Source organism: Meriones unguiculatus, chromosome 7 (genome assembly GCF_030254825.1).
Source record: "Meriones unguiculatus strain TT.TT164.6M chromosome 7, Bangor_MerUng_6.1, whole genome shotgun sequence".
NCBI lineage: Eukaryota > Metazoa > Chordata > Mammalia > Rodentia > Muridae > Meriones > Meriones unguiculatus.
The window spans coordinates 18,789,905-18,814,766 of record NC_083355.1 but is presented as its reverse complement, the minus strand read 5'-3'; the positions used below and the strand labels follow the sequence as shown (position 1 = coordinate 18,814,766).

Genomic DNA, 24,862 nt, shown 5'->3' with positions numbered 1-24,862 from the left:
GGGGTTTAGATGCCAGTGTGGGAGGGTTGCAGTGACCACCTCGGCTATAGATGAGCTAGAGATCCTGAGGGCGCACTGGTGTGTGAGTGCGTGTGTGTGTGTGTGTGTGTGTGTGTTCAACAATACCTCTTTTCGCCAGCCACCATGCCCTGTGCCCTGTCTTCAACAGTACTAAGCCGTGGAAGTGACCCAGCCTGCACCCAGTTCCCCGAGTCAAGAGTTCAAGGGACCCTCTCCACCCGGCCACCCTCCGCCTGCCAAGGTTGCAGCTCTCCATGCAGAGGGCAAGGGATAGCTGCGGAGGGGGTCTCAGGATGAGTGCACCTGCCAAGAGGCCTGGGGGGGGGGGCGCTCCGGGCGGTGCCTCTTTTGTCCTACCGCAGCGGTGGCCCTGGCCCCGGGCTAGGGGGCGGGGGGCGGGCCCAAAGCTCACGTGCTCACCGCTTCGCCTCTTAACCCGGCCCCGCCGCCCCGCCGGGATGGCCGCGGCCAGAGCCCGCTGAGCCCCGCGCCACCCACCCGGCCACCCTCCCTCCCACCCGCGACCCCCGCCCGGCCCGCGCGCTCGGCCCGCTCGCCGCCGGCGTCGCCCGCCCCCGCCCTCCTCCCTCCCTCCCTCCTCCCCTCCCTCCCTCTTCCCCTCCCTCCCCGCGCCGCTCGCAGCCGCAGCCCCCGGACCCGGAGGATTATGAGCGAACCATGAGGCGGCTGCGGCGCTGGGCGATCGCGGCTCTGCTGCTGCTGCTCCCCCCTCCCGGTGAGTGACCCCGGCCCCCCGCGCCCCCGGCCGGGCTGCTGCGCCCCGGGCTTTTGCGGCGGTTTCAGCTGCAGCCACGTTTTTCTGCAGTGCTCCCGGGTGACAGCCGGTCCCGACCGCGGGAGGGTAGGGGAGCGGGGAGCGGGAGGGAAGGGAAGGTGTTTCCACCCACCTGTCCGGATCCCGCCGGCCCCACGGCGGCCGTCCCCTGCAGCTGGCCGGCGGACTCTGCGGGTCTCTGAGGGCTTGGGGCTGGGGGGGGGGGGCAGTCGTGACTGTTGGACAGAAGGAAGCTCTCGGTCCCCTCCCCGTGGGGCTCTTTCCTCGGCGAAGCAGCCGGATCCTCCCACCCGTATGCCCACTTGGGCTCCAAGGGCCGCTACCGAGTGGGGGCTGGGGCACGCTCTCCCCCCATCCCGAGCCTCCTGCCCCATGGAGGGCATCTGCCTGCAGCGACGGCCTTGTCTCCTCAGGTCTTGGGGCCCTGGGTCCCAGCGGAGCGCTGCACTGGAGGAGCTCAGCCCAGCTGGGGAGCCCAGGGGATCCAGAGGGCCCTGAGGTCACAGAGCCCAGCAGGCTGGTCAGGGAGAGCTCCGGGGGAGAGGTCCGAAAGCAGCAGCTGGACACCAGGGTCCGCCAAGATCCGCCCAGGGGGACGGTGAGTGGGACTGAGGGGTGAGGTCAGGGGGGCTTGGAGCAGGCCTCACAGCCCACAGCGGTCCACCAAGTAGCCACCCGCTGAAGCTGCAGCTCCGGCTCCTCTGTCCGTGCGCTGGGCCATCAGGTGGGGCTGGAGCCCAACACTGGGGACACTGGGACTCTGCAGCTCCGGGCCTCTCCTGTCACCGTGGACACCCCCTGCCCTACACATCGGTAGACACTGGAAGGCTCAGGTTCCCGTTTGCGTGGGGTCATCCTTCAGCCAGCCCCCACTGCCCGCCAGAACCAGTGGTTCTGCCTGAAACAGGTCTTGGGGGGCAGGGTAGCACCGTTCAGCTAAGCGCCCAGTCAGGGACTCGTGCTCTGAAGTCCCACCAAAGCCACCCTCAGTGGACTTTCTTGGAACAGTATGAGGCTTACTCCTGCCTCAGTTTCCCACTGTGCACACACAGGTTTATTCTTCTTGTCCTCGCTGAGGGTGGGGCCTTGCAAAAAAAAAAAAAAATCTGAGGCCCAGAATTCACCCGCAAATGCCAGCTTTACCTGGGCCCTGTCTCTTTCAAGCTGCTGGGCCCCCTGCCTCCCAGAGGAAGGTTAGGGATGAAGGAGATTAAGTGCAATTAATAATTAATTAATATCGCGTGAAGGATAATCACCCAGATGGAATATTCGTTCCGCATGCCTTCGCTCTCCAGAAGCTTGAAGCTGAAAGTTAGCTGGGCCAACAGGGGCGGCAGAGGGCTCAGCAGTGAAAGCCTGGCAGAAATAGGAAGGTGTAGAGAGATTCAAACCCAAGTCTGAGAAGTTTGGGCAGCTGGGAGTGGTGGGAGGTAAACTGGGCTGGGCAGAGGGAGGAGGGGACCGGATGAGACTGGCTAAGACTGGCGTCTGGCCCTGCCTAATGTACTTGGTTAAAAGCCCTTAAGGGGGAGGGGAAGGAGAGGTGGGGTGGCGCAGGGAGGGGAAGAGTTGAGAGATGGAGCGGAGCAGGAAGAAACATGCATAATGGATGGACCATCACTCAGGGCTGTGACGAGGAGGGGAGGGGTGGGGGGCTAATGGTCTTGAGTTGGCAGCTGCTTCAGGGGTAGGGGGTGGGGGTAGAGGGCAACTTCAGTGCCCATTCAGGCACCCAGGGAGGCAGGTGAATGAGCCTCAGGGATGTCCCCGGCCCAGGGGTGGAGTATCCTGGTTGCTGTTTGGTTCCTAGTGTAGCTTTCTATGAACCGAGATCCACCGTGGATTGGACCCTGCCTGGCCACTGGGACTCTGGCTCCAGCTTTATGTACAAACTGTGCAGTCAAGGAATAGTTGGGAAACATGAGGGATGAAAAGTGGGGGTTCCAGCTAGGCAGGCTGTGCCTTCTGCTAGTTCTTCCTTAGGACAGCAAAGCAGGGCTGTGGGGAGACGGGGGAAAGCCCAGTGGGGCCGGGCCGGGCTCTCTGGGTGTTGCTGTTCTGTGTGAGTGGGTTGGCATGTATGTGAAGCCGGGTCTATGCAAGTAACTGGATTCAACACGTAAGAAGTGGCCAAGGTGTGGGAGTGGAGAGTTGTGTGGACCTGGGCCGGGGGTTGTCTGCGGTGGAGGTTTCTCTGGGCCCGAGACCCCTTAGGGACCTCATGCCTCCTCCCCAGGAGAATCACTTGGCTCCCTGGTGTCTCCATCCCTCCGTTTCCAAAAGCAGGGGACCTGTTCAGGTGGTAAATGGAGGGCTGCCAGGGGGCTACAAGCGACTTTGGGTCAGGCACTGAGTGATGTGTGCAAATGACATCACTTAACTTCCACGAGGGCCACAGGCAGATCCTTCTGTCTGCCCCTCTCTACAGATGAGCCGGCTCAGCCTCAGGGGGGCGCTAAGCCACTCGACCAAAGTTGATAGACTGGAAATAAAGGTTGATAAAGTGGTGTTAGGTATAGTGTTCCCCAAGTCCAGGGCACTTTCCACTGAACCATTTTGCCTTGAGGGATTCCCAGACTTGGTTCTGGGGGGCGACATCTCCAACTCTCTCAGAGCCAGAAGGATGGAAGAACATAGGAGATGCACGCATGTCCAAGATGTTCCCCGATCAAATGAGGGCCCAGCACCCCCCCACACCCCCAGCACCCACACACCTGCTTCCCAGGCTCACAAGTTCAGGACTCTTGGAGCCAGGACTCAACAGAAAGTGCTCTGCCCAGACCCTCTCCCCAGGGGTCACTGCGCTGCAGGCTGCGCCTCATGGAATAGCATCCCTGGTGATACTGGCCACTGGGGATGGGCCATGGCTGGAGCCTGGCCACCTCCCCTTTTCAGGAATGAGACCCAGATGTCGCCCAGCACCCCAGAACTCTGGAAGCCGGAGTTTCTGCTCCCGCCTCCCGATGCGGCTCCCTTACCTTGTTTCTCTTATTTGGAAGAAGATGGTTGGGCCTGTGGCCTGGAGAAGTAGGGGAACTCCTGAGAGCCCAGAAAGCCCCCAGAGAGCCGGGGTCTCAGGGAGCCTGCAGCTGAGGGAGGAGGGAGGAAGACAGAGGAGCACGGTGAACAGTCAGCTTTGTGGTCGGCGCATCCAGGCAAAGAGTAAGCCAGCTGACTTGAGTCCAGGGCCCCGTGACGCTCTTGCGTGGATCTTGCCTGGCCAGACTCTTTGGGGGGACCAAAGGGAAGCCAGGCTGTGGACAGCGAGCAAGGTCAGGACTCAGGGTTCAATGCCTGCAGACAAGTGTCACCTGAGCCACACATCCACTGGGGGAGCAATGACTGCTGGGTGGGGGCATGCGGCACAGGAAGTCTGGGGCAAGAGAGTGACTCTCCACCCCGCACAGATCTGACACAGGGAGCAGCAAGGTCGGGGAGCTGTCCCCACTCCCCACCCCCAGAGACTATGGCTGAGACTATGGCAGAGCAGCAGCAAAGCTCTGTCTGGGGCTGGGGAGGAGGGGCCCTCTGAAGGGGGTGAGGGGCTGGAAGCCAAGGACAGGGCGCTTAGGGGTCACCTGTCCAGCTCCAGGTGGGACTCTAAGAAGAGCGCCGCGGTGACATCTGCAGCCCTCCCACGGAACTCTGGCCTGTGGGCCTGGCCTTACCCAAGCACCCTCCTGGCTGCCTCGAGGAGCCCAGCTGTCCAGGGTCTGTCCCCAGAGGGACTGATGACCCTGTAAGGAGGTGACTCTGTCCTCAATATTTTAGGTCAGATCCAATCATCGGAAATCCATTCTCCTTGTCCGTGGGCCGCCGCCCCGGTGATGAACGGAGCCTTCCCACCTTGCTGGTGGCTGCTGGGGGGTGGGGGAGCTGCTGCTGGATGAGGGGGCTCCCCGGCAAGGCCCCTGCCTCTTTGGCTTCTTCCCTCCCAGCCCCCATTTGCTATCACCCAGCCCCAAGAGTGTCTCCGAGTAAAGAGAGCAGGGTGAGACCCTCACAGGTAAATCACTCCAACCAGATCTGAAGCCCGAAGCCACCATTCATGTCCCCATCGCAACAGACAAACCAGGAGGTGCTTTCCCCTCAGAGCCCCGGTGAGCTGGCAGGCTGTGGGGAGCCTTCAGGCTCTGATCACTGCCTAGTTGAACTTCACAGCACGCTCCTGACACCCCGTTTTAACAGCAGAGGAACTGAGGATGGGGGTGTCTTATGCTGCCCATCCACTTGACTTGAGCGCTTGGACGGGGAGAAAGATGGCAGTAGCCCTGGCTACAGAGAATTAAAGAGCTATTAAAAGGTGGATTGGGGATTATGTGTGTATGTGCGTGCGAGCATGTGTGTGTGTTTGTATGTGTATGCATATGTGTGAGTGTATGTATCTATGCATATGTCTGTACGTGGTACATGGTTATGTGTTTGCTCATGTTTGAATGTATATACATGTTTGTGTTAGCGTCTGTGTGCTGTGTCTGTATGTGGTGTGATTATGTGTGTATGTGCGTGTTTGTGTGTATACGCATGAGTGAGTGAGTGTGTATGCATATGTCTGTATGCGGTGTGTCATTCATTATGTGTGTGCATGTGTTTATATGTGTATGTGTATTTGTGTGAGTGTATGTGTGCATCTGTCTGTATGTAGTGAGTGTGTGGGTATGAAAACTGGACACTTAGAGGTTGAGAGCTGGGTGTGGGCTGAGCCTTCTGGGACCTGGCAGGTTTTGGCCCTGCAAATGAGGGCTAGAGGGGCAGTGTGTGGAGGCTGTGGGGAGCAGGGCTCTGCAGCTCAGGTTTTCCGGGGCACCCTGGAATTCTCGTGGATCTCCAGCATCCTTTCCCACCAGAGACTAGGTCTGAGAAATTCAGTTGTCCTCTTCTGGGCTCTATAATCTGTTTAGGCCCAACACAGGGCATGGAGAAAGGGAGAGAGGGAGGCATGGAGCCAGAAGCAGGGGCCTGGGAGGCAGGAGGGACCTGCCGCAGGAAACGGTCAGGTAGAGGGATGGTCACCTGCCGGGCACCACAGCTGACCCGCAGATGCAGCCTCTAGCCCAAGGAGGAGACTTGGCCTGTCATCTCCCCGGCATGACCCCAGGGCCTCTCACCACCTGGTGATGTTCCCTGAGGACCTGCCAACGCCGGGCAGGTGGAGATCAAATGATCAGGACACCTAAGAGCCAAGGAGGGGGAGAAGTAAGGCAAGTGCAGGGCACGGGGTCACGGCCAGCAGTGCTGAGCTGGGAGAGAGGTTGAGGTGGCCCGTTGCTGTGACCTTAGGTCTGGAGGGCCCTAGGAGACAGGGCTGGGGCTGGTGCAGGGACAGTGGCCAGGCCTGGCAAGGAAAGCTATTGACTCTGGTAGAGCACAGGCCAAAGCCTGACTAGGACTTGACTGGAGCCAGCAGCCCGGTGCGTGGAATAGGGCTGGGCCTGCCTGGTCCGGCCCTCCCCTCTGAGAGTGGACAGGGCTGGGTCAGGCCAGCCTGACTTAGCACCTGAATTCTCAACTGTCTCCCCACCACCTTTGTGCAGAGCCCCGTGTCCCCACCCCACCTCCCAGACCTAGCTGGTCTTCTCTGGCTGAGCCCCGGGTCCTCTGGAGAAGGGGTGCCCCTCAGCTGAGCTTCACTAGCTGGAGTCAGAGAAAGAGAACCTTACCGTGTCTCTCACTGCTTTCCATCTGTCTCTGCTTTCCCCTTGTGGAGGCTGGACTCCCAGCTTCGAAGCACACTCCTCTTACCTCATCAGAGGGAGAATCTGGGGCTCAGAGAGGCTTCTGGGACATCCCTAAGGATGATACACAACTTAGAACAGGATCAAGGGAACAACAGGCCTAGAAAGCTACAATTCCGGGCAGCCAGGGTAGGAACAGACAGATAAGCGGGAGCAGTCCTGAGGTGGGAAGAGCAGAGATGTTCAGGCAGAGCTGAAGGAGAGAGGACCAAAGCCAGGCTAGGCCTAGGGGAGGGGACAGCAGACTTGGCCAGGTTGAAGGCTTGGGGGTGGGCGGGAGGCAGCAGGGACTCCTTGCCCTTGGCTTTCTATTTTGAGCCTAACTGATGCTCTGGGAGCTTAGGGTGGAGCTCGGAACCTCAGACAGCCTGGGATAGAGTGAGTCCATGTCCTTGGGGCTCACAGGTCTGCCGTCACGGGCCCTGGCCTTTGGTCCTGCATTCCCTGCATTCCCAGTGCTCCCATGGCCCCAGGCCCACTTCCAACCTTCTTACCTTTCCAGAAGGGCTTGAAAGTATATTTTCTGGGGTTGAATATCAATCTTCTTTATTTATTTATTCCTTCCTTCTTCCTTTCTTTTCTGCTTGGGGGACAGGGTCTCAGTATGCAGCCAAGGCAGTATGGAACCGTGGAGCTGAGGCTAGTCTCAAACTCAAGATCTTCCTGCCTCATCCTCCAAGTTCTGGGATTGCACATTGCATCACCACACAAAGACATTGACTCTTAACCTGTGTAGGCCTGTGCACACCAGTCAGCGTCCCTGTGCTTTGGTTACGTCTGTCGGAAGGACAGGAGCCGCTATCCCGCAGGGCAGCTGGAGAAATCAAATATGGCTGGCAATCCTTTTAGGATTGCCAATGTGTGAGCCCTAAGCAGCGCTTGGGAAAAATTAGTAATGCAATGGCTAGGTTGTAGAGGACTGTACTAGGCATGGGCTGTGAGACCTGACCTGTTGACCTGTGTCAGGGCTCTCCCCTGCAAGGAAGGCCTCCAACACAAAGGCCAGCCAGAAGGTAGTTCCCGCCCACTCCAACAGCAGAATGGTGAGGCTCTTGCCTGGCCTTTGGAGGTCTGCCCTCCTAAATAGATGGGGTAGGAGATAGACTCTAGCCCCCAAATTCAGTCCCCAGACCTTTCCAGCTTGGGATGGGCGTTGGGCTGAACCCAGATATGTCCCTAAAAGTGTTGTAACTCAGGCCAGCTCCCTCTTAGCCCAAGCTCTGTTGCCCTTCTCTGAGGGTGGGGGGAAGAAGCTTTCCCTCCAGCTTTTGATGTCTCTCTTCCCACACCCACACGGGCCAGACAGCTGGGTAGCCGAGGCAGAGAGGGCAGCCATCTTGCTCTGGCCTAGTCCATTGCCATGGCAACCCGAAGCCTCCCAGCCCCAGTGCATATGCCCCTTTGAAAAATTTATCAGGAAAACCTCCATGTTTAAAAATTAACTGCTGGATTGAAATATTAAAGATGAGCCATTTTGGGCAGGCAGAGGGCAATGGGCTGGGGGTGTGGGAGTGGGAGCCCTACCCTCCTGTGAAGGTGGCACCTTGCCCTTGCCAAGCATTAGGGACCCAGTGGTCAATTCCCACCTGCTCCGTGTGTCTGGAAGCCCAAGTACCCCCATGTAGATTGGGGTTGGGGTAGCAAGGGGCCTGTTCCCTTCCCCGGTCCACCCCTGAACCAGGACCCTTCTACCTTCCCATGGTATGTCTGGGGGCTTCTTTTTCGTTCCGCTGAAACTCGGGTGGTCCTGTCAACAGCTCAGAGAGCCTGGCACGGGGCCCCGGGCAGGCTAAGCTGACCCTCTGTGTCCCTGATTCTCAAGGAGACTAAGCCAGGAAACAGCCAGAGGACAGAGAATGCCTAGGCTCTGGGTGGAGGGTGGGCTGTGGCCACGATCGAATAGGTATCCCCGAAGAAAGGGGTCTCTCCGAGGACGAGGATCCCAGAGAGGGGTCACCTCAGCTGCTGGACCATGCTGCTTCTGCCCAGGGTTCCCCCGGGGCTCCCCGCCCTCCCTTCAGGCTGACCCCTCTCTGCTCTTCCCCCTGCCAGCCGGTGCACCTGGCCCAAGTGAGTTTTGTCATCCCGGCCTTCAACTCAAACTTCACGTTGGACCTGGAGCTGAACCAGTGAGTGCGGCCTGGAGCCAGAGTGTGGCCAGTGGCCAGTGGGGTTTGGCTGGCTGGGGGTGATTGTGGGGCTTGGATCCTTAGCTGGGGTGGGACCTAAATGGGCCTGGCCCCACCGAGTGACACCCTCCCCGCTTCCCTTTCTCCTGCCGCTCCGCTGTTTAGTCATCTCCTGTCCTCGCAGTATGTGGAACGCCATTTCAGCCGGGAGGGGACAACCCAGCACAGCACAGTGAGTGCCTCTAGAAGGGTTCACAGGGCTCACTCCGGATAGCAGTGTTGTCCAGTGGTTAGAGGTACAAGGGTAGGGCTGTGGGCGTGACTCAGTGGTGGAACGCTGGCCTGACGTGGGTGAGGCTTTGATCCCTGGAACACCAGCATGGAGAAACAGTGAGGACAGGAAGGCAGAGGCATGTCAAGGACACACTCAGCATGGCCTGGTGTCTGGAAACCTCTCGTCCCTCCCCACCTCAGTGGCTCTGGAGACTGGCAGTCATGACTGAAGGGATCGCGGGTTGGATGGTGTGGGACCCTGAGCACACCCCCTCATTCAGACTAAGGTCTGACCTCCCCAGCCTTCTCCCTTGCCTGGAGATATAATAGGGTCCTCATTATGTCATGTCTGTATCCCCAGAATCTTCCAGGAAGGATAACACCCCCTCCCTTGTCTGGGGTGTGCTGGGGACCAAACTCAGGGCGCTGAACATCCTAGGCCCTAGCTCCACCCCTGAGAAGCACCTGAAGACCAAAATGCCTTCCTTTGCCCTGGGAGTCCCAGATGCCTGCCACACTAGGGTCCCAGCCCTGGAGGCCTGGAGCCTGAACAAAGATGAATGAGTGTCTGTAAATAGCTTGCTCCCCCCCCTCCACCCCCCAAGCTCTGTAACTGGAGCACAAGTAATTCCGCAGGAAGCAGAGTCGGGAGAGGCGGGTGCTGCTGGTCCTCTGACCTATGAGCAGGTCAGGGGGACCCATGCTGTCACAGCTGCTCAGCTGCAGACCACATGCACCTGTGAGCTTGTGCACTAGGGTTTGGGGGGGGTGTCCTCCGCAGGTTCGGGTTAAATGATACATTGTGTGTGGCACCCTCAGAACGGGGCCTGGGGTATGGCCGGTACTATTCAAGAGCCAGCTGTTGGTCTCAAAGGAGTCCGGGATCCTTTGCCAGCCCCGACATGTAGCCAGGAGCTGCTGTGGCCCAGTGTCCTCATTTTATGGGGCAGACGAAGCTGGCCCAGAAAGTGCTGGGAGCCTGCCCAAGGTGACAGAGGAATTAGAAGCCTCACCAGCTTGGAACCCCTGGTGTATCTGAGACTACAGTGTCCCCCCCCGTCCCCCCCCCCCGTCCCCTTGCCTCCATGCTGGGGCAGGGTGTCCTGCTCACAGCTTTGCTGCTCCACAGGGGGCCGGAGACCACTGCTATTACCACGGGAAACTCCGGGGCAATCCACACTCTTTAGCTGCACTCTCCACCTGCCAGGGGCTGCAGTGAGTACGGGGAGGGGCCACGAGGCACAGGGGGACCTCTGTCTGGACGCCCCCCCCAGTCCCCGGATGGTGGGGAACTGTGCCTGTCTCCACAGTGGGGCCTTCTCTGATGGGAACCTGACTTACATCATAGAGCCCAAGGAGATGGCTGGGCCTTGGGGACTCCCACAGGTAGGCAAGGCCTCCTTTTGCCCTCCTTCTGATGGCCACATCCCTGACAGTCATGGCACCTCCTTCTCCCCACGGTAACCTCAGCCTCACTGCCCTGGATGACCCCAGCTCTTTTTCCTACCTTCGGTGCCCCTATCTCCAATGTCCCCTTTGTCCCCCAAGTGACCTCTCACTGGGCTCCAGTGTCCTTTGCCCCTGTCTCTCAGGGCGCCCCCAGGTCTTGACCCTGGAATCTGAGCATCTGGGAGATCAGATCCGACATGGGAGCTCTGGCCAGTTCTGGGTCACCCTGGGGTGGGTGGGGGAAGGGCCGGAGCTGCCCCCAATCTGGGCTCAGAGCAAATTCTGGTTGGCTCCCCAAGAACTAACTCCCCTCATTGCAGGGACCCCTCCCCCATCTCATTTACCGGACCCCTCTCCTCCCAGCCCCCCTTGGCTGCAGGGAACCAGGTGAGAGAGGGGAAAGGGGATGGGGATGGACAGCTGCGGGTGGGGGGGTCCTCTCTTACCTACTGCTCCCCACAGGCTGCCTGTTCGCCCAGTCTGCTCCTCCCAACTTGCCCAGGCTGAGAAGGAAAAGGCAGGTACGGGGCCCGCACAGCCTCGGGCTGCAGAGACCTTAGACTGTGGATTCCCACCTAGGGACGGGCGAAGGAGAGCTCAGTTGGGGTGATGAGCTCAGGGTGATGAAGTCCTCCAGAAAGGGCCCCCTAATTCCTCATTTACACCGGTGTCTACACAGGTCCCCATTTTGGGGCCCTCAGACACTGCATCTCCTCTGCTGTCATTTCCGGGCTGGGAGAGATGGCACTTTCTGCCATTTGGGGGCACTGGCACCATCCCTGACTGGAGACCAGAATGCCCCCCTCCCCACAAGTCTGCCCATGGTTTGGCCCTGAGCCCAGACATGGAGGGAACTGATTCCAAGCGCCCACCCGCCCTCCAGGTCCGCAGGGGCCACCCCACAGTGCACAGCGAGACCAAGTATGTAGAGTTGATTGTGATCAACGACCACCAGCTAGTAAGTTCGGGGCTGGATGGGGGGGTGTGAACCCTGGGAGGAGACCCCCACGGGAGCCTTGCCTTCATCCCCCACCCCCCTCTCCCGGCAGTTCGAGCAAATGCGGCAGTCAGTGGTCCTCACCAGCAACTTTGCGAAGTCAGTTGTGAACCTGGCAGACGTGGTAAGAAGCACCATGCTCCCTTCTCCCCTCCCCCACCACACATCCAGGCACCCAGGGGGTCAGTCACTGACCACTTCTTGGAAATATAGATTGCAGCCTCCCTCCAGCACCACCACCCCCATCTTCTCTCTGGGCCCAGATATACAAGGAGCAGCTCAACACCAGGATTGTGCTAGTTGCCATGGAAACGTGGGCAGATGGGGACAAGATTCAGGTGCAGGATGACCTACTGGAGACCCTGGCCCGGCTTATGGTCTACCGGCGGGAGGGTCTGCCTGAGCCCAGCGATGCCACCCACCTTTTCTCGTGAGTCCCTATGCTGTGCCCTGCCAGCTTTTGCTGGCTTCCGGTCCTTACTGCCTGTGCCAGGCGCTCTCTTCCCCGACGGCAGCTGCAGGTGGGGCTCACCTGCCACCTGCCACCTGCTTCCAGCTGTGCAGCAGCTGGGTTTCCTCTTGCACAGGGGATATGCTCTTTGCCTCTCCTTGCTACACTGCCCATCACCCCTTCCTTGGTGACACAGTACCCTGGTGATAGACAAACCTGATTCAAGGTCTCCCCCCCCCCCACAAAGCCCCTGGCTTGGCTTATGGATGAATGAACCCAAAGAGGGGAGGGGCTGGCCCGAGGTCACTTGGGCTCATATGAAGGGCTGGAATTCACGGCCCCTTCTGCGAAGTCACCCTGACAGCTCTCTCCTTTCTAGGGGTAGAACCTTCCAGAGCACCAGTAGTGGGGCGGCCTACGTAGGGGGCATCTGCTCGCTGTCCCGGGGTGGAGGTGTGAATGAGGTGAGCACAGAGGGTCATGGCTTGGGAGGCCAAGAGCAAAACGCAGTGGCTATTGGGAGGATATAGACATCCCATGTTCCATCTTCCCCATCCCTAGTATGGCAACATGGGTGCCATGGCGGTGACCCTGGCCCAGACGCTAGGGCAGAACTTGGGCATGATGTGGAATAAACACCGGAGCTCAGCAGGTACCAACCCTGAAGCCCACACCCCCAACCCCAGACCCACCCAGAACCTCAAGAAGTGAAGAGGGGGCCACCCTTGCACCTATTTCGTGTGTCCCTAAATCGCCTTTTAGGGGACTGCAAGTGTCCGGACATCTGGCTGGGCTGCATCATGGAGGACACTGGGTGAGTTCTCAGGGAGCACTGGCGGTCAAGAGGTCCAGCTCACGGGACCGTTCGCTCGCGCTCGCTCGGGGATAACTAAGAATACAGGTTATCTGCAAATAGCTCAGGGAGGCTAGGCTACTGAAACTGGCCAGGCTGCAGAGACGCGCTCTGACCACCGGGAGGCGCCCGAGCCCCGCGCGAGGCGCTGTCCCTCCAGAGCGCTCCAACACGGGGCTCGTCGCGGAGCGAGCGCATGGGACGTCCCCTACCCATTCCTACACGTGCTTGTGGGCTTGACTGTCGTGCAATCGCGGGGCAGTTCCTCAGCCTCCTTGTAGTTGTAACCAAGTCCCCCAAGGGAGGGTGGAGGGCTGTCCCCAGCAGCACAGTCCCCCTCGTGTGCCTGCCCAGGTTCTACTTGCCCCGCAAGTTCTCGCGCTGCAGCATCGACGAATACAACCAGTTCCTGCAGGAGGGAGGCGGGAGCTGCCTGTTCAACAAGCCCCTCAAGGTACCGGCGCGGGGGACCCGGGGAGCGGGGATGGGCAGGGTCCCAGCCAGGCTCCCGACGTCCCCGACCCCACCCTCCAGCTCCTGGACCCTCCCGAGTGCGGGAACGGCTTCGTGGAGGCGGGGGAGGAGTGCGACTGTGGTTCGGTGCAGGTGAGCGGGCCGGGTGGGCTCCGGTGTGGGCCCGGGACGCGCGCGCGGGCTCCAGGAAGGGAGAGCCCGGGGTGGGGAGGACCGAGCATGAGCTCCCCCCCCCCCCCCGCCTCTCCGCTTCTGCCCTGCGACTCAGGAGTGCAGCCGGGCGGGTGGCAACTGTTGCAAGAAATGCACCCTGACTCATGACGCGATGTGCAGCGACGGGCTGTGTTGTCGCCGCTGCAAGGTGAGGAGGAGCGCTGGGAGCGCGCGGGGAGGAGGGGAAGGGGGCGAAGCGGGGGGCGGGAGCGAAGAACCGAAGGGATGCCCTAGACAAGAGGAGGGGAGGAGGAGGAGCCGAGTGGGGGGCGGGGCCTGTCCCCAAGGACGCGCCGGTGGGGTGGGTTAAGAGCTGGGGCCTCGGGGTAGGGTGAGGTCATCCCTACGTGCTGAGGGCAGAGAGGGACCGGAAAGGAGAAACAGACCTTGGGACCCGGGTTCCAGGAGAGTAACCCTGGCAGGGCGGCGACGAGGTAGTTCTCCTTCCCAGAAACGCGTGCATGCTTTTCCTAGTACGAGCCACGAGGCGTCTCCTGCCGGGAAGCGGTTAATGAGTGTGACATCGCGGAGACATGCACCGGCGACTCGAGCCAGGTCTGCCAAACCCGCTGCCCTGTGGAGACTCAAGCAAGACAGCCCCTTCCACTCTGAGTTTGGCTCTGGAGAGCTGACCACTCTCTGCTCGCTCTCTGCCTAGCAGCCGGCCACACAGCGGCTAACCAGCCTCAGCTTCCCCCACCCCCGCCCCCCTTAGCTCCGTGCTCTGTTCCTTCCCTCATTAAACAAGCATTTGTAGTCAGACCGGCACCGAAGCCTCAGTGTATGCTAGGGACCAGATAGACAGTAACTTTATAACCAGCTAAGATCTTGGGCCCCCTGACTGAGGAAGCCTGGAAAAGCCTAGGGAACTTAAGCAGGCAAATCCACAGAGCCAAATGGGCCCCTGCCCTTCGTGTAGAAGAACCATGTAACATGAGGCCCCTTTGGGGCTTTGGGCACCCTGCATTCCTCCCCTTGACACTTCAGCTCAGGCTTGGGCTACCCTGCTCAGCCAGCCCCCCTCCCCTCCCTCTCTCTGCAGTGTCCCCCTAACCTTCACAAGCTGGACGGCTACTACTGTGATCATGAGCAGGTATGAGGGACCGGGGAGAGCCCAGTGTGGTCTTGTCTCTGCTCTGACTTCCCAGTGTCTTCATGTTCTGTCTCCTTTTGGTCACAGGGCCGTTGCTACGGAGGCCGCTGCAAAACCCGGGATCGGCAGTGCCAAGCCCTTTGGGGCCATGGTGAGCCTGGCTGGTCATAGGGAACAGATACTTGGGGAACCCTCAGATTGAAAGCCAGGTTGGGACAGCTTCTGGCTGGACATGCTTGCCCCGGTGTGTGGCTTCAAGCCTTGGGCATCACTCCCAAGGATTAGGCCAGAGTTTTGGAGGTGTGGGCATGAGGTCCCGGAGGGGGCCCAGGGCTCTGTGGGGGTGATGTTTCTTATCTATCTCTGTGTAGTGGCTGCGGATCGTTTCTGCTATGAGAAGCTGAACGTGGAGGGGACAGAGCGTGGGAACTGTGGGCGCAAGGGATCCGGCTGGGTCCAGTGCAATAAGCAGTGAGTAACCGAGGCGCCCATCTGTTGAGCATCCCTGCTCTGAGGCTGCGGACCCTTCAGAGGGGAAGGCAGCAGGCTCTAGGAAGAGCCTGTAGGCCAGAAGGGGAACCACCCGGGGTCAGTGCTCGGGTCTCGGGCGAAGTCTGGGCTCATCGTCCCCGTGTGCCCCAACAGGGATGTGCTCTGTGGCTTCCTCCTATGCGTCAACATCTCCGGAGCTCCTCGGCTCGGGGACCTGGGGGGGGACATCAGCAGTGTCACCTTCTACCACCAGGGCAAAGAGCTGGACTGCAGGTGTTGTGTTGGGACCGTGGCTGGGGAAGAGGAAGGCGGCAGCTGTGACGGGGACTAGAGGGCAGGGGCTGAGGCTGGCTGTACCGTCTCTCCAGGGGAGGCCACGTGCAGCTGGCTGATGGCTCAGACCTGAGCTACGTGGAGGACGGCACTGCCTGCGGGCCCAACATGTTGTGCCTGGATCACCGCTGCCTGCCGGCCTCCGCCTTCAACTTCAGCACCTGCCCGGGCAGCGGAGAGCGCCGGATCTGCTCCCACCATGGGGTGGGTGTCTTGGGGAGGGGCGGGGCAGGGGTAGCGCCGGCTGCCCGCTGGAGGAGGCTCGCCTAGGGGCGCAGCCTCACTCACCTATGCTGGCCCCGCCTCACCTGCAGGTTTGCAGCAATGAAGGGAAGTGCATCTGTCAGCCAGACTGGACAGGCAAAGACTGCAGTATTCACAACCCCCTGCCCACTTCCCCTCCCACCGGGGAGACCGAGAGATACAAAGGTGAGGCGGCAGCCGGCCGGCAAGGTCTGTATCGCCCATTCTCCATGCCTGTCCCTGCCAACCAAGCCCTGCCCTCCTCCCCAGGTCCCAGCGGCACCAACATCATCATTGGTTCCATCGCCGGGGCTGTCCTGGTTGCAGCCATCGTCCTGGGCGGCACGGGCTGGGGATTTAAGTAAGAGACACGTGGTTCCCTAGACTCCCCCCTCCGGGTGCCTGGGGCTTCGCCACCCCAGACTGTTGGAGCCTAATGGCCCTCCCTGACAGGTTAGCTCACCCAGAACCCATGCATCACTGGCTTGAGCCAGCCCACGGGGCCTTGCTTGAACGGCTCGTGTTTAAAGGCCAGATTTTTACAGTAACGACCTTGACTTCCAGCCTCTTGAGAGCTGCTCACTTGGGCTCAGTGTGTCCCAGCGCTGCCAGGGGAGAGGTGGGTAGGGCCTGTCTGAGATGTCCCCCGCCCCCTGTCCCTATCAACACTCAGCCCAGGAACTTTGAGGACTTCGTAGTTAGGGTCTGGTCTGGACCCCACAGTGGGCACTTGAAGAGCCCTGAGGCCCAAGGTCAAAGGGTGACTTAGTGGCAGAGCGAGGACTTGAACCCTCCGCCAATCCATCTATGGGGTAGAAGGTCTTCCTGGGATGGAAGGCCAGTTCTCCAGAGAACAGGAGGTTCAGACAACTTTCTCTTGCTCTCTCTCTTTCTCTCTCTCCCTCTCTCTCCCTGCCTATCCTCTCCTTGGCTCCTGAAGAAACATCCGTCGTGGAAGGTATGACCCGACCCAGCAGGGGGCAGTGTGATGCCGGCCACGTCATCCCTCCCGCTGTCCTTGTCTCCATTTCATCCGTCCCCTTGCATTCTGTTGACCTGGAGCTGGGACCAAGCTGATCCCCGCAGCCCTGCAGGCAGCCTGGGAGTCTGCAGCCTGCTCTGGCCCTTCCTTCTGCCCACCCGCCTGTTGGGCCCTGGTCCACCTTCAGCTGTCCTTTCTACAGCCGGGTCCCATGGCCGGGTGGGCGCTGGAACTGTGCCCCCGCAACCCCTGCCCCCAGGAGGGGGCCTCCCTCTGCGTCCTGTCCCATCTGTTTTGTCTACCATGCCACCGCTGTCTGACCTCTGCCAGACCCCCTCCTGGCCAGCCTGTGACTTGATGCCTCCAGGACCTCTGGGGAGGGGGCTGGGGTGGGGGTTGGGCAGCTGGAGGGCTCCCCCTCAGGGCACAGCCTCATGTCCTCTCCTGGTGCCCTCTCTCCGTTCCAGGTCCGGAGGGGCCTAAGTGCCACCCTGCTCCCTCCAAGCCTGGCACCCACCATCTCGGCCCTGAACCACGAGGCTGCCTCCACCCTGCTACAGAGGGAGGCACCGTGCAAATGTCTTCCAGGTCCAAACCCTTCAACTCCTGGCTGCCCAGGGGTTGGGGGTTGGGACTATGGCCTCATCTTTCAGACCACCTGGGTGGAGGGGCCTGGAGGAGGGCAGCTCCTGCCCAGTTCCCCACGCCCCCTCATGCAGCTTTGGCCTTGCACACACTCTCCCCTCCCCCCACACACACCGTGAATGTAGCTTCCATCATCACAGACTGCCACAGCTCAAGTTGGGGCCTGGAGCGGTGCCTGGTGGGGGCAAGTAGCCACCAGTGGACACAGCTGGGTGGCCCCTCTTTAAAACCTGGCAGCTGGAGCCAGGGTGATAGCTCCCTGGACCTCACGGGAGGGGGCTGACGTACACTTTTTTCTCTTTCTTTTCTTTTTTCTTTTTTAACTGAATCTTAACTGATGAATGTAACCTTTGGGTTGCTGGGACCAGGGGGAAGTTGGAGGGGTGTTTTGACACTTACAGGAGGGCCTGGGGGGGCGGGGATCTGAGGCCTTGAGACCTCCCAGACCCCTCCCTGGGAGGCCCACCCTGGAATCTTGTCAGGGAACCCAGCGGTGGCATGGCAGGGCGGCCCTGCTTGCCCTGCCCCACCCAGCTTAGAAGAAGTCAGAGTGCTGATTCAAACCAAAGCTGCCTGTCCCATGCCCACTGCCCGAGGCTCACGGGTGCCGTGACCCTCTCTGTCCAGAACTGTCTTCAGTTCCAAGCCGATCGTCCTGTCCCTGCCAGGGCGCATGCACTTGGGGGCATAGAAAATACAGTCCCTAAAATAAAATGGCACCTTTCCCCCCCTTTCAAGAAAGGCGACTACTCCGGGGCTGTCTCAGGGTTCAGGTGCCCCCTGGTATGGCCTGGCTGTTCCAGGGCAGGCTGTCTTCCCAGGGAGGACTCTGGGTAGGGAGAGCCAGGGGTAGCCCTGTGCCTCAGGGTTAGCGCCTGTGAAGTGTATGAGGAGACTGGGAAAGGGCAGGCCTCGAGGGCGGTGGTAGGCCACTAGGAAAATCCTCAAGCTCCCCACCAACCCCCCACCCCCATCCAAACCTTTCACCACCCGCACTCTAGGGCTGAATAGTAAGTTTACAGTTGTCCCTCTGTCTGCCCTGTTGCCGGCTTGAGGGCTGGACCGAGGCTGGCAGAGCTGCTCAGCCCTCCCACGCAGTCCGGCATGGCCTGCCTTCACAGCCCTATGTGAGGCAGACCAGCTCTGGCTCCTTGCCCTAAGAGCCAGCTGGCGGGGCAAGATGGAGCAGGCTCCCTTATGGATGAAAGCCACAAATGAAAGGAACCCCCTTCTTGGGGACACCCCACTCAGGCTAAGGAGTGGCTCTGGACATCCCAGGGCCAGAGCTGCCCATTCGTGTTCCTCCTGTTTCTGAGGCACCTTTGAGGAAGGCTCACGGAGGCTCCTGTTATATCTAAACCACCCCAGCGGCACCCTGGAGCCGAGGGCCCATTGGTAGCTTTTGGGGTGGCCAGATGGTGTCGGCTACAGTGGGCTCCTCAGCACTGAGCCCCAGCTGGCACTGTCCTAGTGACAACAGGACAGACTAAGGCCACCAGCCCCACTAGCTGAGGACAGGAGAAAGGCTGGATTTTGTATCGTTGCTGGAATGCCTTGAGACCTCCACTAGGTGGCACCTGGGCACACAGGTGGCAGTGCACCTGGGCACAGACATGTGAACCCACACACCTCTGCAGCACTGTGAAGGCCTCTGCATACCAGAGCGCGTCCACCGTGTCCTTGGTGGAAACATGAAGAACACAAGACTTCCTGTGACCAGTTCCACCGTGGTCCCCAACTTCCTGCACCCTCCTGCCCCACCCCAGCAGTGCCTGGCCTGGCAGCACCCAGGAAGGAAAAGAGAGAGGGGTTGCGTTCACCTGGCCTGGACCTGGGTCCCTGTGCATCCTGTAAATATGTCACCTGGGCTGGGGTGGGGAGGCAGGGCCAGGGGCCCACATTAAAGATTAAAGATCACGTTCTGGGCTTCCATGGAGCTCACACCAAACCATGTCTCTGCTTTCTGTCAAGTGACCGTTCTGAGTCAGTCAATGCTCTCTGCCCAGACCCTGGAATAGGACAACTTGGTTGCAGAGGACATGACAAGGGCACCTAGCACAGTGAGGGGAGCAGAAGGAAGGGGTGTGGTTTCCCCCTGTCCTTGAGGAAATGGGCGGTAGGTGGAGGCCAGGTCCTCCCTTCCTCACTGTTGCAACAAGGACACTGCCTGTCCTCTGCTTTCCAACAAGCAAAATCAGAGGTGAATGGGGGGTGAGTGGAGGGCAGGAGGAGGCTAGGGCACAGGGGTACTGGGACTTAATTCCTAGAGAAGCCTTGTCTAACACTTAACCTTTGTCCCACTGAGCCTAGTTGGGTGACAATGGGCCGAAATGGGACCACTGCTGGCCAAAAGGCCAAGTATGAGCCTGGGACTTACTGTGTATTCCTACTCTGGAGGGAGGTAGTTTGGGGGGAAAGGGGTGAACAGCCACCACAGGAGGGAAATCCACTGAGAGGAGAGACTGGAGGGAAAAGAGAGGGGAGGGGGAAAATAGGAAGGACTAAGAAATGGACCAGGCATGAGGATGCAGGAACTGGCAACTGGTCCGAGATTGTAGCTACCTGGGTTCATCAGCAGAAATAGGGCGCAGGGCCACATCCAACCCAGACTCCCGACTGGCCGGTCCTCTGCACTCTGGCACCCCAGACCCCCAGGGTAGAGAATATCTAAGGAACGTATCTCCGGAGGCCTGCGGCAGCTTTTTCCCGTTCAGTGCACAGAGGAGGCACAAGCCATCCTCAAACCCGTCAGTCAGCCCCAACAGCCAAGGCTTGCCCGGCTTCCTTGCTCTGGGCTGGATCATCGTCATCCTATTTTTAACTTTCTCCATGGCTCCTGTCTCTCAGATCAGCCATCTCCCTGCTTAACCCCTCACTTCCCAGCTTCTGTTTGATGACTCCATCGTGGTCCCCAAATGCAGCGAGGAGCGTGGCAACCGGCAGACAGATGGCCTGGGCAGGCAGGGGACGCAGGCACTCGGCTCTGGAAGACTAGCAGGGTCACCTGGCCCACACGTGAGTTCCAGGGCAGCCAGGGCTGCATAGGGAGACCCATTCTCAAAGAACCAAAAATAAGAAGTCCTTTGTTTGGACTGCCTCCCATACTGTGCCTCCATCTCCCTCCTTCAAGCCTTCAGTACGCCCCAGTCAGGATTTCTAGGGGAGGCAGGGCGTGGCATTCAGCTGCTTCTCTGGCTAACAGTGTCCTCTCTCACCTGTTGCGGGTGGCCAGTCTAGATTCAGGTTGGGGTAAGGTATCTCTCTACACCTCACAGGCACCGAATCTACTGTTGGGCTGAAGGAAGCATATATTCGTTATAGCTCTCTCCAGTGTCTAGACCAGGAAGGACAGTGCCTGTCCCATCCAGATGGATACGATTTGGGATTCGGGTTACCCAGACAAGCTACATACATATTTTAAAACTTTCTAACAGCCTATTTTAAAAAAGAAACAGGAAAAGATTGACTCTGCCATTCAATGCGGTCTACCCAAATTATCCTCATTTCAATACATAATCGTCTCAACATGAAACAATCCAGGGCCCGTAGGCAGGTGCTCTACTCTCAGCCACGTCCTGGTGCCAAGATGTTACATTCCTTTTCTTGGGCCTCCTCCTTCTCTTCCTCCTCCTCCACCTCCTCCACCTCTTCCTCCTCCTCCTCCTCCTTCTCCTCTTCTCCCTCCTTCTCCTTCTATTTAAACCCAGAAAAACCTTTGTCCTAGTTAGGGGTTTCTATTGCTGTGATAAAAAAAAAAAAAAAAAAAAAAAAAAAAAAAAAAACATGATCACAAAGAAAGTTGGGGGTTGGAGGTATAGATGGGTGGTTAAGAGCACTGGTTTCTCTTCCAGAGGTCCTGAGTTCAATTCCCAGCAACAACATGGTGGCTCACGACCGTCTATAATGGGATCTGATGCCCTCTTCTGTCATATAGCTATGCATGCAAATAGAGTAAGTACCATTCATATACATACAAAGCAAGATAAATCTTTAAAAAAAAAAAAAAAAGCAAGTTGTTGGGGGCTGGAGTATTGGTTTAGTAGTTAAGAGCACTGGCTGCTCCTCCAGAGGACCTGAGTTCAATTCCCAGCAACCACATGGTGGCTCATAACCATCTGTAGTAGGATCTGATTCCCTCTTCTGGTGTGCATGAAAACAGAGCACTCACATACACAAAATAAACAAATAAATATTTTTTTAAAAAGCAAGTTGGAACGAAAGGGGTTTTTTAGCTTACCTTTCCCCAGCACTGTTCATCACTGAAGAAAGTCAGGACAAGAACTCAAGCAGGGCAGGAACCTGGAAGCAGGAGCTGATGTGGAGGCCATGGAGAGGTGCTGCTTGCTGGCTTGCTCAGCCTGCTTTCTTATAGAACCCAGGACCACCAGCCCAGGAATGGCCCCACCATCAGTGGACCCACAACGAAGACACCCCCCATCAGTCACTAATTAAGAAAATGCCCTACAGGCTTGCCTGCAACCCAGTTTTTTTTCATTAATCTATTTAAATAGATTAATGAAATATTTACTTCAGCCCAATTTTTTTATTTTGTTTTGGTTTTTTGGCACAGGGCTTCTCTGTGTAGCCCTAGCTGTCCTGGAACTCTCTCTATAGACCAGGCTGTCCAGGAACTCACAGAAATTCACCTGCCTCTGCCTTCCAAGTGCTGGGATTATCACTGCCCAGCTTTTTGTTGTTGTTGTTTTGTTTTGTTTTTTCAAGACAGAATTTCCCTGTGTAGCCCTGGCTGTCCTGGAACTTGCTCTGTAGACCAGGCTGTTCTAGAACTCAGAGATCCACCTACTTCTGCCTCCTGAGTGCTGGGATCAAAGTCATCAATTTCTGAATTGAGGTTCCCTCCTCTCAGATGGCTTTAGCTTGTGTCAGGTTGAGCACGGCCTTTACACCACATAGGAGACGTCTTCCACATTTGAAGCATGTCTAAGTATGGACTAACCACATGTCAAGTACCCAGTGGCCTTTGTGTGGCTATAACTAACACCGTGAAGGAGCAATATGGAAACAGAAGACAGTGGCCTGGCTGAGGCATGGTGCAAAGGGGACTCCTGGTGACCTGTAGCCAAACCCAGGAAGTTCTAACAGGCCTGGGCTCCTTAGGCGTTCGAGTGTTCAAAGTCAACGAGGGAAATAAACATACAGCAGTGCTGGGGTCTGAGCTATGGCTGTCTTGTCCTTACCCAGAGGCCATCTCCAGTGACATGCCCTGAATTGGGGCCCTCGTGGTCCTTGCCAGCAGGAGTTCCGTTTGTCCATTCCCCTCAAAGCCCACCATCAGTGAGGTGATGGGCTGGGAAGCCATGGCCGATGTCTGCCCACGGTGGGGTTGGCTGAGAAGGAGTCAGCCACTGCCTTACCTGTCAAGCTTGCGGAACACCTCTATGAGGGAGCTTTAGCTTCAGGCGGGGGTGGGGCGTGCTGGCAGACCCTGGCTGTCCTTAACGAAGTTATGCACATGCTCTGTCTGGCTGCAGACAGAGTGGCACCCCTTGGGGAGGGGACGGAGATGGTCCTCACGGCCTGGGTCTGTGTTATCTCGGGAGGTTGCTGGCTTTCAGGTTCCAGTCCTCTGGACATCACTGGACAGCGCATGTACTGGGCTCCCGGGGTGCTGCTGTGCTCCTCTCGCCATGCCCAGCCCCTGTGGCAGGGCCCTGCCTGCTGGGCAGCCTCCAGACTTCTGGACAAGTGTCTGAGAGGCTGCCAATCTCCATTCCCCCTCAAGAGCTGCCTGCTTGCTCGTAGCTCCAGTGCCCACTTGGGTTTAAAATAAACTCACTATCTCCCTTTCCTTCCGCTGACCCCAGCAGCTCCCCCCCCCCAGCCCCATCCTGATGGACTCTGAAAATAAGTTGGGCCCCATCAAGCCAGAGGCTGATGGGAAGACCAAGCTGAGCACGTGCTGTAGGAAGTTGATTGAGTCACCCCTGGGGGAACCAGAGCATGGGAGAGGGTTGCTGGGAGGCAGGGCTGTTTCTTAGGAGGAAATGCATCCTCAGTCAGGACTAATGTCACAACAAAAGCAGTCCCCTTCTCTGCTGGGCATAGCACGGAGTGGTTCTCCTTGCTCTATGCCTTTGGTATTTTCAGTACTCTGTGCCACTTCCTCCCACCCAGAAAACAGTCCTCCTCTTCATAGCCAGAAAAGCTCCCCACCTGCCTTTTTTTATTGAGGTGCTGAGAATTCACTGGCCAAGTGCTCTGCCCCTCCCCCCCACATGCTGACCAGTGACAAGAGCTACCCTCCCTCTTTGAGCCCCAGTCCCTTTTCCTACCTTAGGGCACCATTCTGCCAAAACTGATTCTAAGTCTTTCTATGAGCCAAAACCTTTTATTTATTTTATTTTATTTTTTGTTTTTCGTTTGTTTTTTTTTGGTTTTTTGAGACAGGATTTCTCTGTGTAACCTTGGCTGTCCTGAACTTGCTTTGTAGCCAGGCTGGCCTCGAACTCACAGAGATCCACCTACCTCTGCCCCCTGAGTGTTGGGACTAAAGGCGTGTGTCAATATGCCAGGAGGACCAAGGCCTTTTTGTCCTTTTAAAAAACCCCACCATGCTGGGCAAAGGGGCACATCTGTATAATTAGCACTTGGGAGGTGGAGGCAGGAGGATCAGAAGTTCAAGGTTATCTTCATACTATACAGTAAAGTTAGGGGCCAGTCTGTCTCAAATATAATAATAATAATAATCCCAGCTGGGTGGTGGTGGCGCATGCCTTTAGTTTCAGCACTCAGGGGACAGTGGCAGGCAGATCTCTATGAGTTTGAGGCCAGCCTGATCTACAGATAGAGTTCTAGGACAGCCAGGGCTACATAGAGAAACCCTTGCCTTGAAAAACCAAGAAATGAAAATAAAAGCACCAAATCCTCCAGCAAATCCATTCCAGATCAGTGCCCTCAAAGCCCAGCACCTCCCCCCCACCCCAGAATCCAGGTTCCCACAGGCAGTTCCTTACAACCCATCCAAGCTGGAAGCAAACCTGGAGACTGTCAGCTCCAAACCCACCTTCCCTCTCCTACCACCTGGCTTGTGGCACCACCCAGCTCTGCCCTTCCACCCAGGCTCCCCCAGCACCTCTTATACATACTGTCTCTTCCTCCTGGCTCAGCTTCCCTTGCCCTTCCCTTGAGGCCTTTCAGCTCTTTGAAGGTTCTCATCTGCGGACTTTCCTCTCATGTGTAGTTTGACCTTCATTTTGTCTGATTTCTATCCATTGGGCTGCATTACCTGACGCTAGCTGCCGGGGGTCTGGGCTCTGCGTTCCTGTAGCGCTTTCTCTTTATTAGTTGTCAGTAACAGCGTCCCCCAGCTCTTGGTTCCTGGCCACACGATGGTTAAAGCAGGCTGGGCAGTCATGGTGGCTGTGGTGATGGAGAAGAACCAAAGGGAGACCTACAGTGGCACATGGAATCGGATTGGCTCTTGGATTCTCTAGAACTTGAGCGGTTTCTGGGGTGTAAAAGCAAAACACGTTAATCCAAGCAAGTCCATGGGACATTTCTCTCACAGGAGCAATGAGTGCTGTAAAGAAAGCTGAGACTCTACTTCCTGTCCTGCCTTCCCCACTAGCCGGCTCTCCCCCCTACCCTTCTGGATCCATAAACTGAACCTCAGTCTTCCCAGTGTCACGTGGCATCCCATCCGGGAAGCCAGGGAATTCCTGC

At 58.1% G+C, this 24,862-nt stretch overlaps 1 protein-coding gene across 3 annotated transcripts; it reads left to right on the top strand.

Moving 5' to 3' along the window:
• Positions 1 to 605: 605 nt before the first annotated feature.
• On the top strand, positions 606 to 19,127 carry Adam11 (ADAM metallopeptidase domain 11). Of its 3 annotated transcripts, XM_021631924.2 has the most exons (27): positions 606 to 757; positions 1,231 to 1,415; positions 8,605 to 8,681; positions 8,847 to 8,913; positions 10,084 to 10,169; positions 10,265 to 10,340; positions 10,724 to 10,790; positions 10,866 to 10,924; positions 11,287 to 11,361; positions 11,453 to 11,524; positions 11,664 to 11,830; positions 12,231 to 12,315; positions 12,413 to 12,503; positions 12,614 to 12,665; positions 13,059 to 13,158; positions 13,239 to 13,310; positions 13,447 to 13,539; positions 13,866 to 13,946; positions 14,434 to 14,484; positions 14,572 to 14,635; positions 14,856 to 14,955; positions 15,130 to 15,249; positions 15,345 to 15,513; positions 15,624 to 15,738; positions 15,823 to 15,913; positions 16,493 to 16,510; positions 17,002 to 17,159. In XM_021631924.2, the coding sequence occupies exons 1-27, from the start codon at positions 700 to 702 to the stop codon at positions 17,015 to 17,017; spliced, it is 2,307 nt and encodes a 768-aa protein (XP_021487599.1). In that variant the 5' UTR covers positions 606 to 699; the 3' UTR covers positions 17,018 to 17,159. The 3 variants fall into 3 exon arrangements, with proteins under 3 accessions (XP_021487599.1, XP_060242597.1, XP_021487598.1); XM_060386614.1 differs by lacking the exon at positions 15,823 to 15,913 and having other exon boundaries at positions 17,002 to 19,127; XM_021631923.2 differs by lacking the exon at positions 17,002 to 17,159 and having other exon boundaries at positions 16,493 to 16,983.
• The last annotated feature ends 5,735 nt before the right edge of the window (positions 19,128 to 24,862 follow it).

Coding starts and splice junctions, on each gene's coding strand:
- Adam11 (XM_060386614.1), top strand. CDS start 700: ATGAGGCGGCTGCGGCGCTGGGCGATCGCGGCTCTGCTGCTGCTGCTC. Junction 12,666..13,058: donor TGCATCATGGAGGACACTGG/GTGAGTTCTCAG, acceptor GTGCCTGCCCAG/GTTCTACTTGCCCCGCAAGT. Junction 15,514..15,623: donor GGATCTGCTCCCACCATGGG/GTGGGTGTCTTG, acceptor CCTCACCTGCAG/GTTTGCAGCAATGAAGGGAA.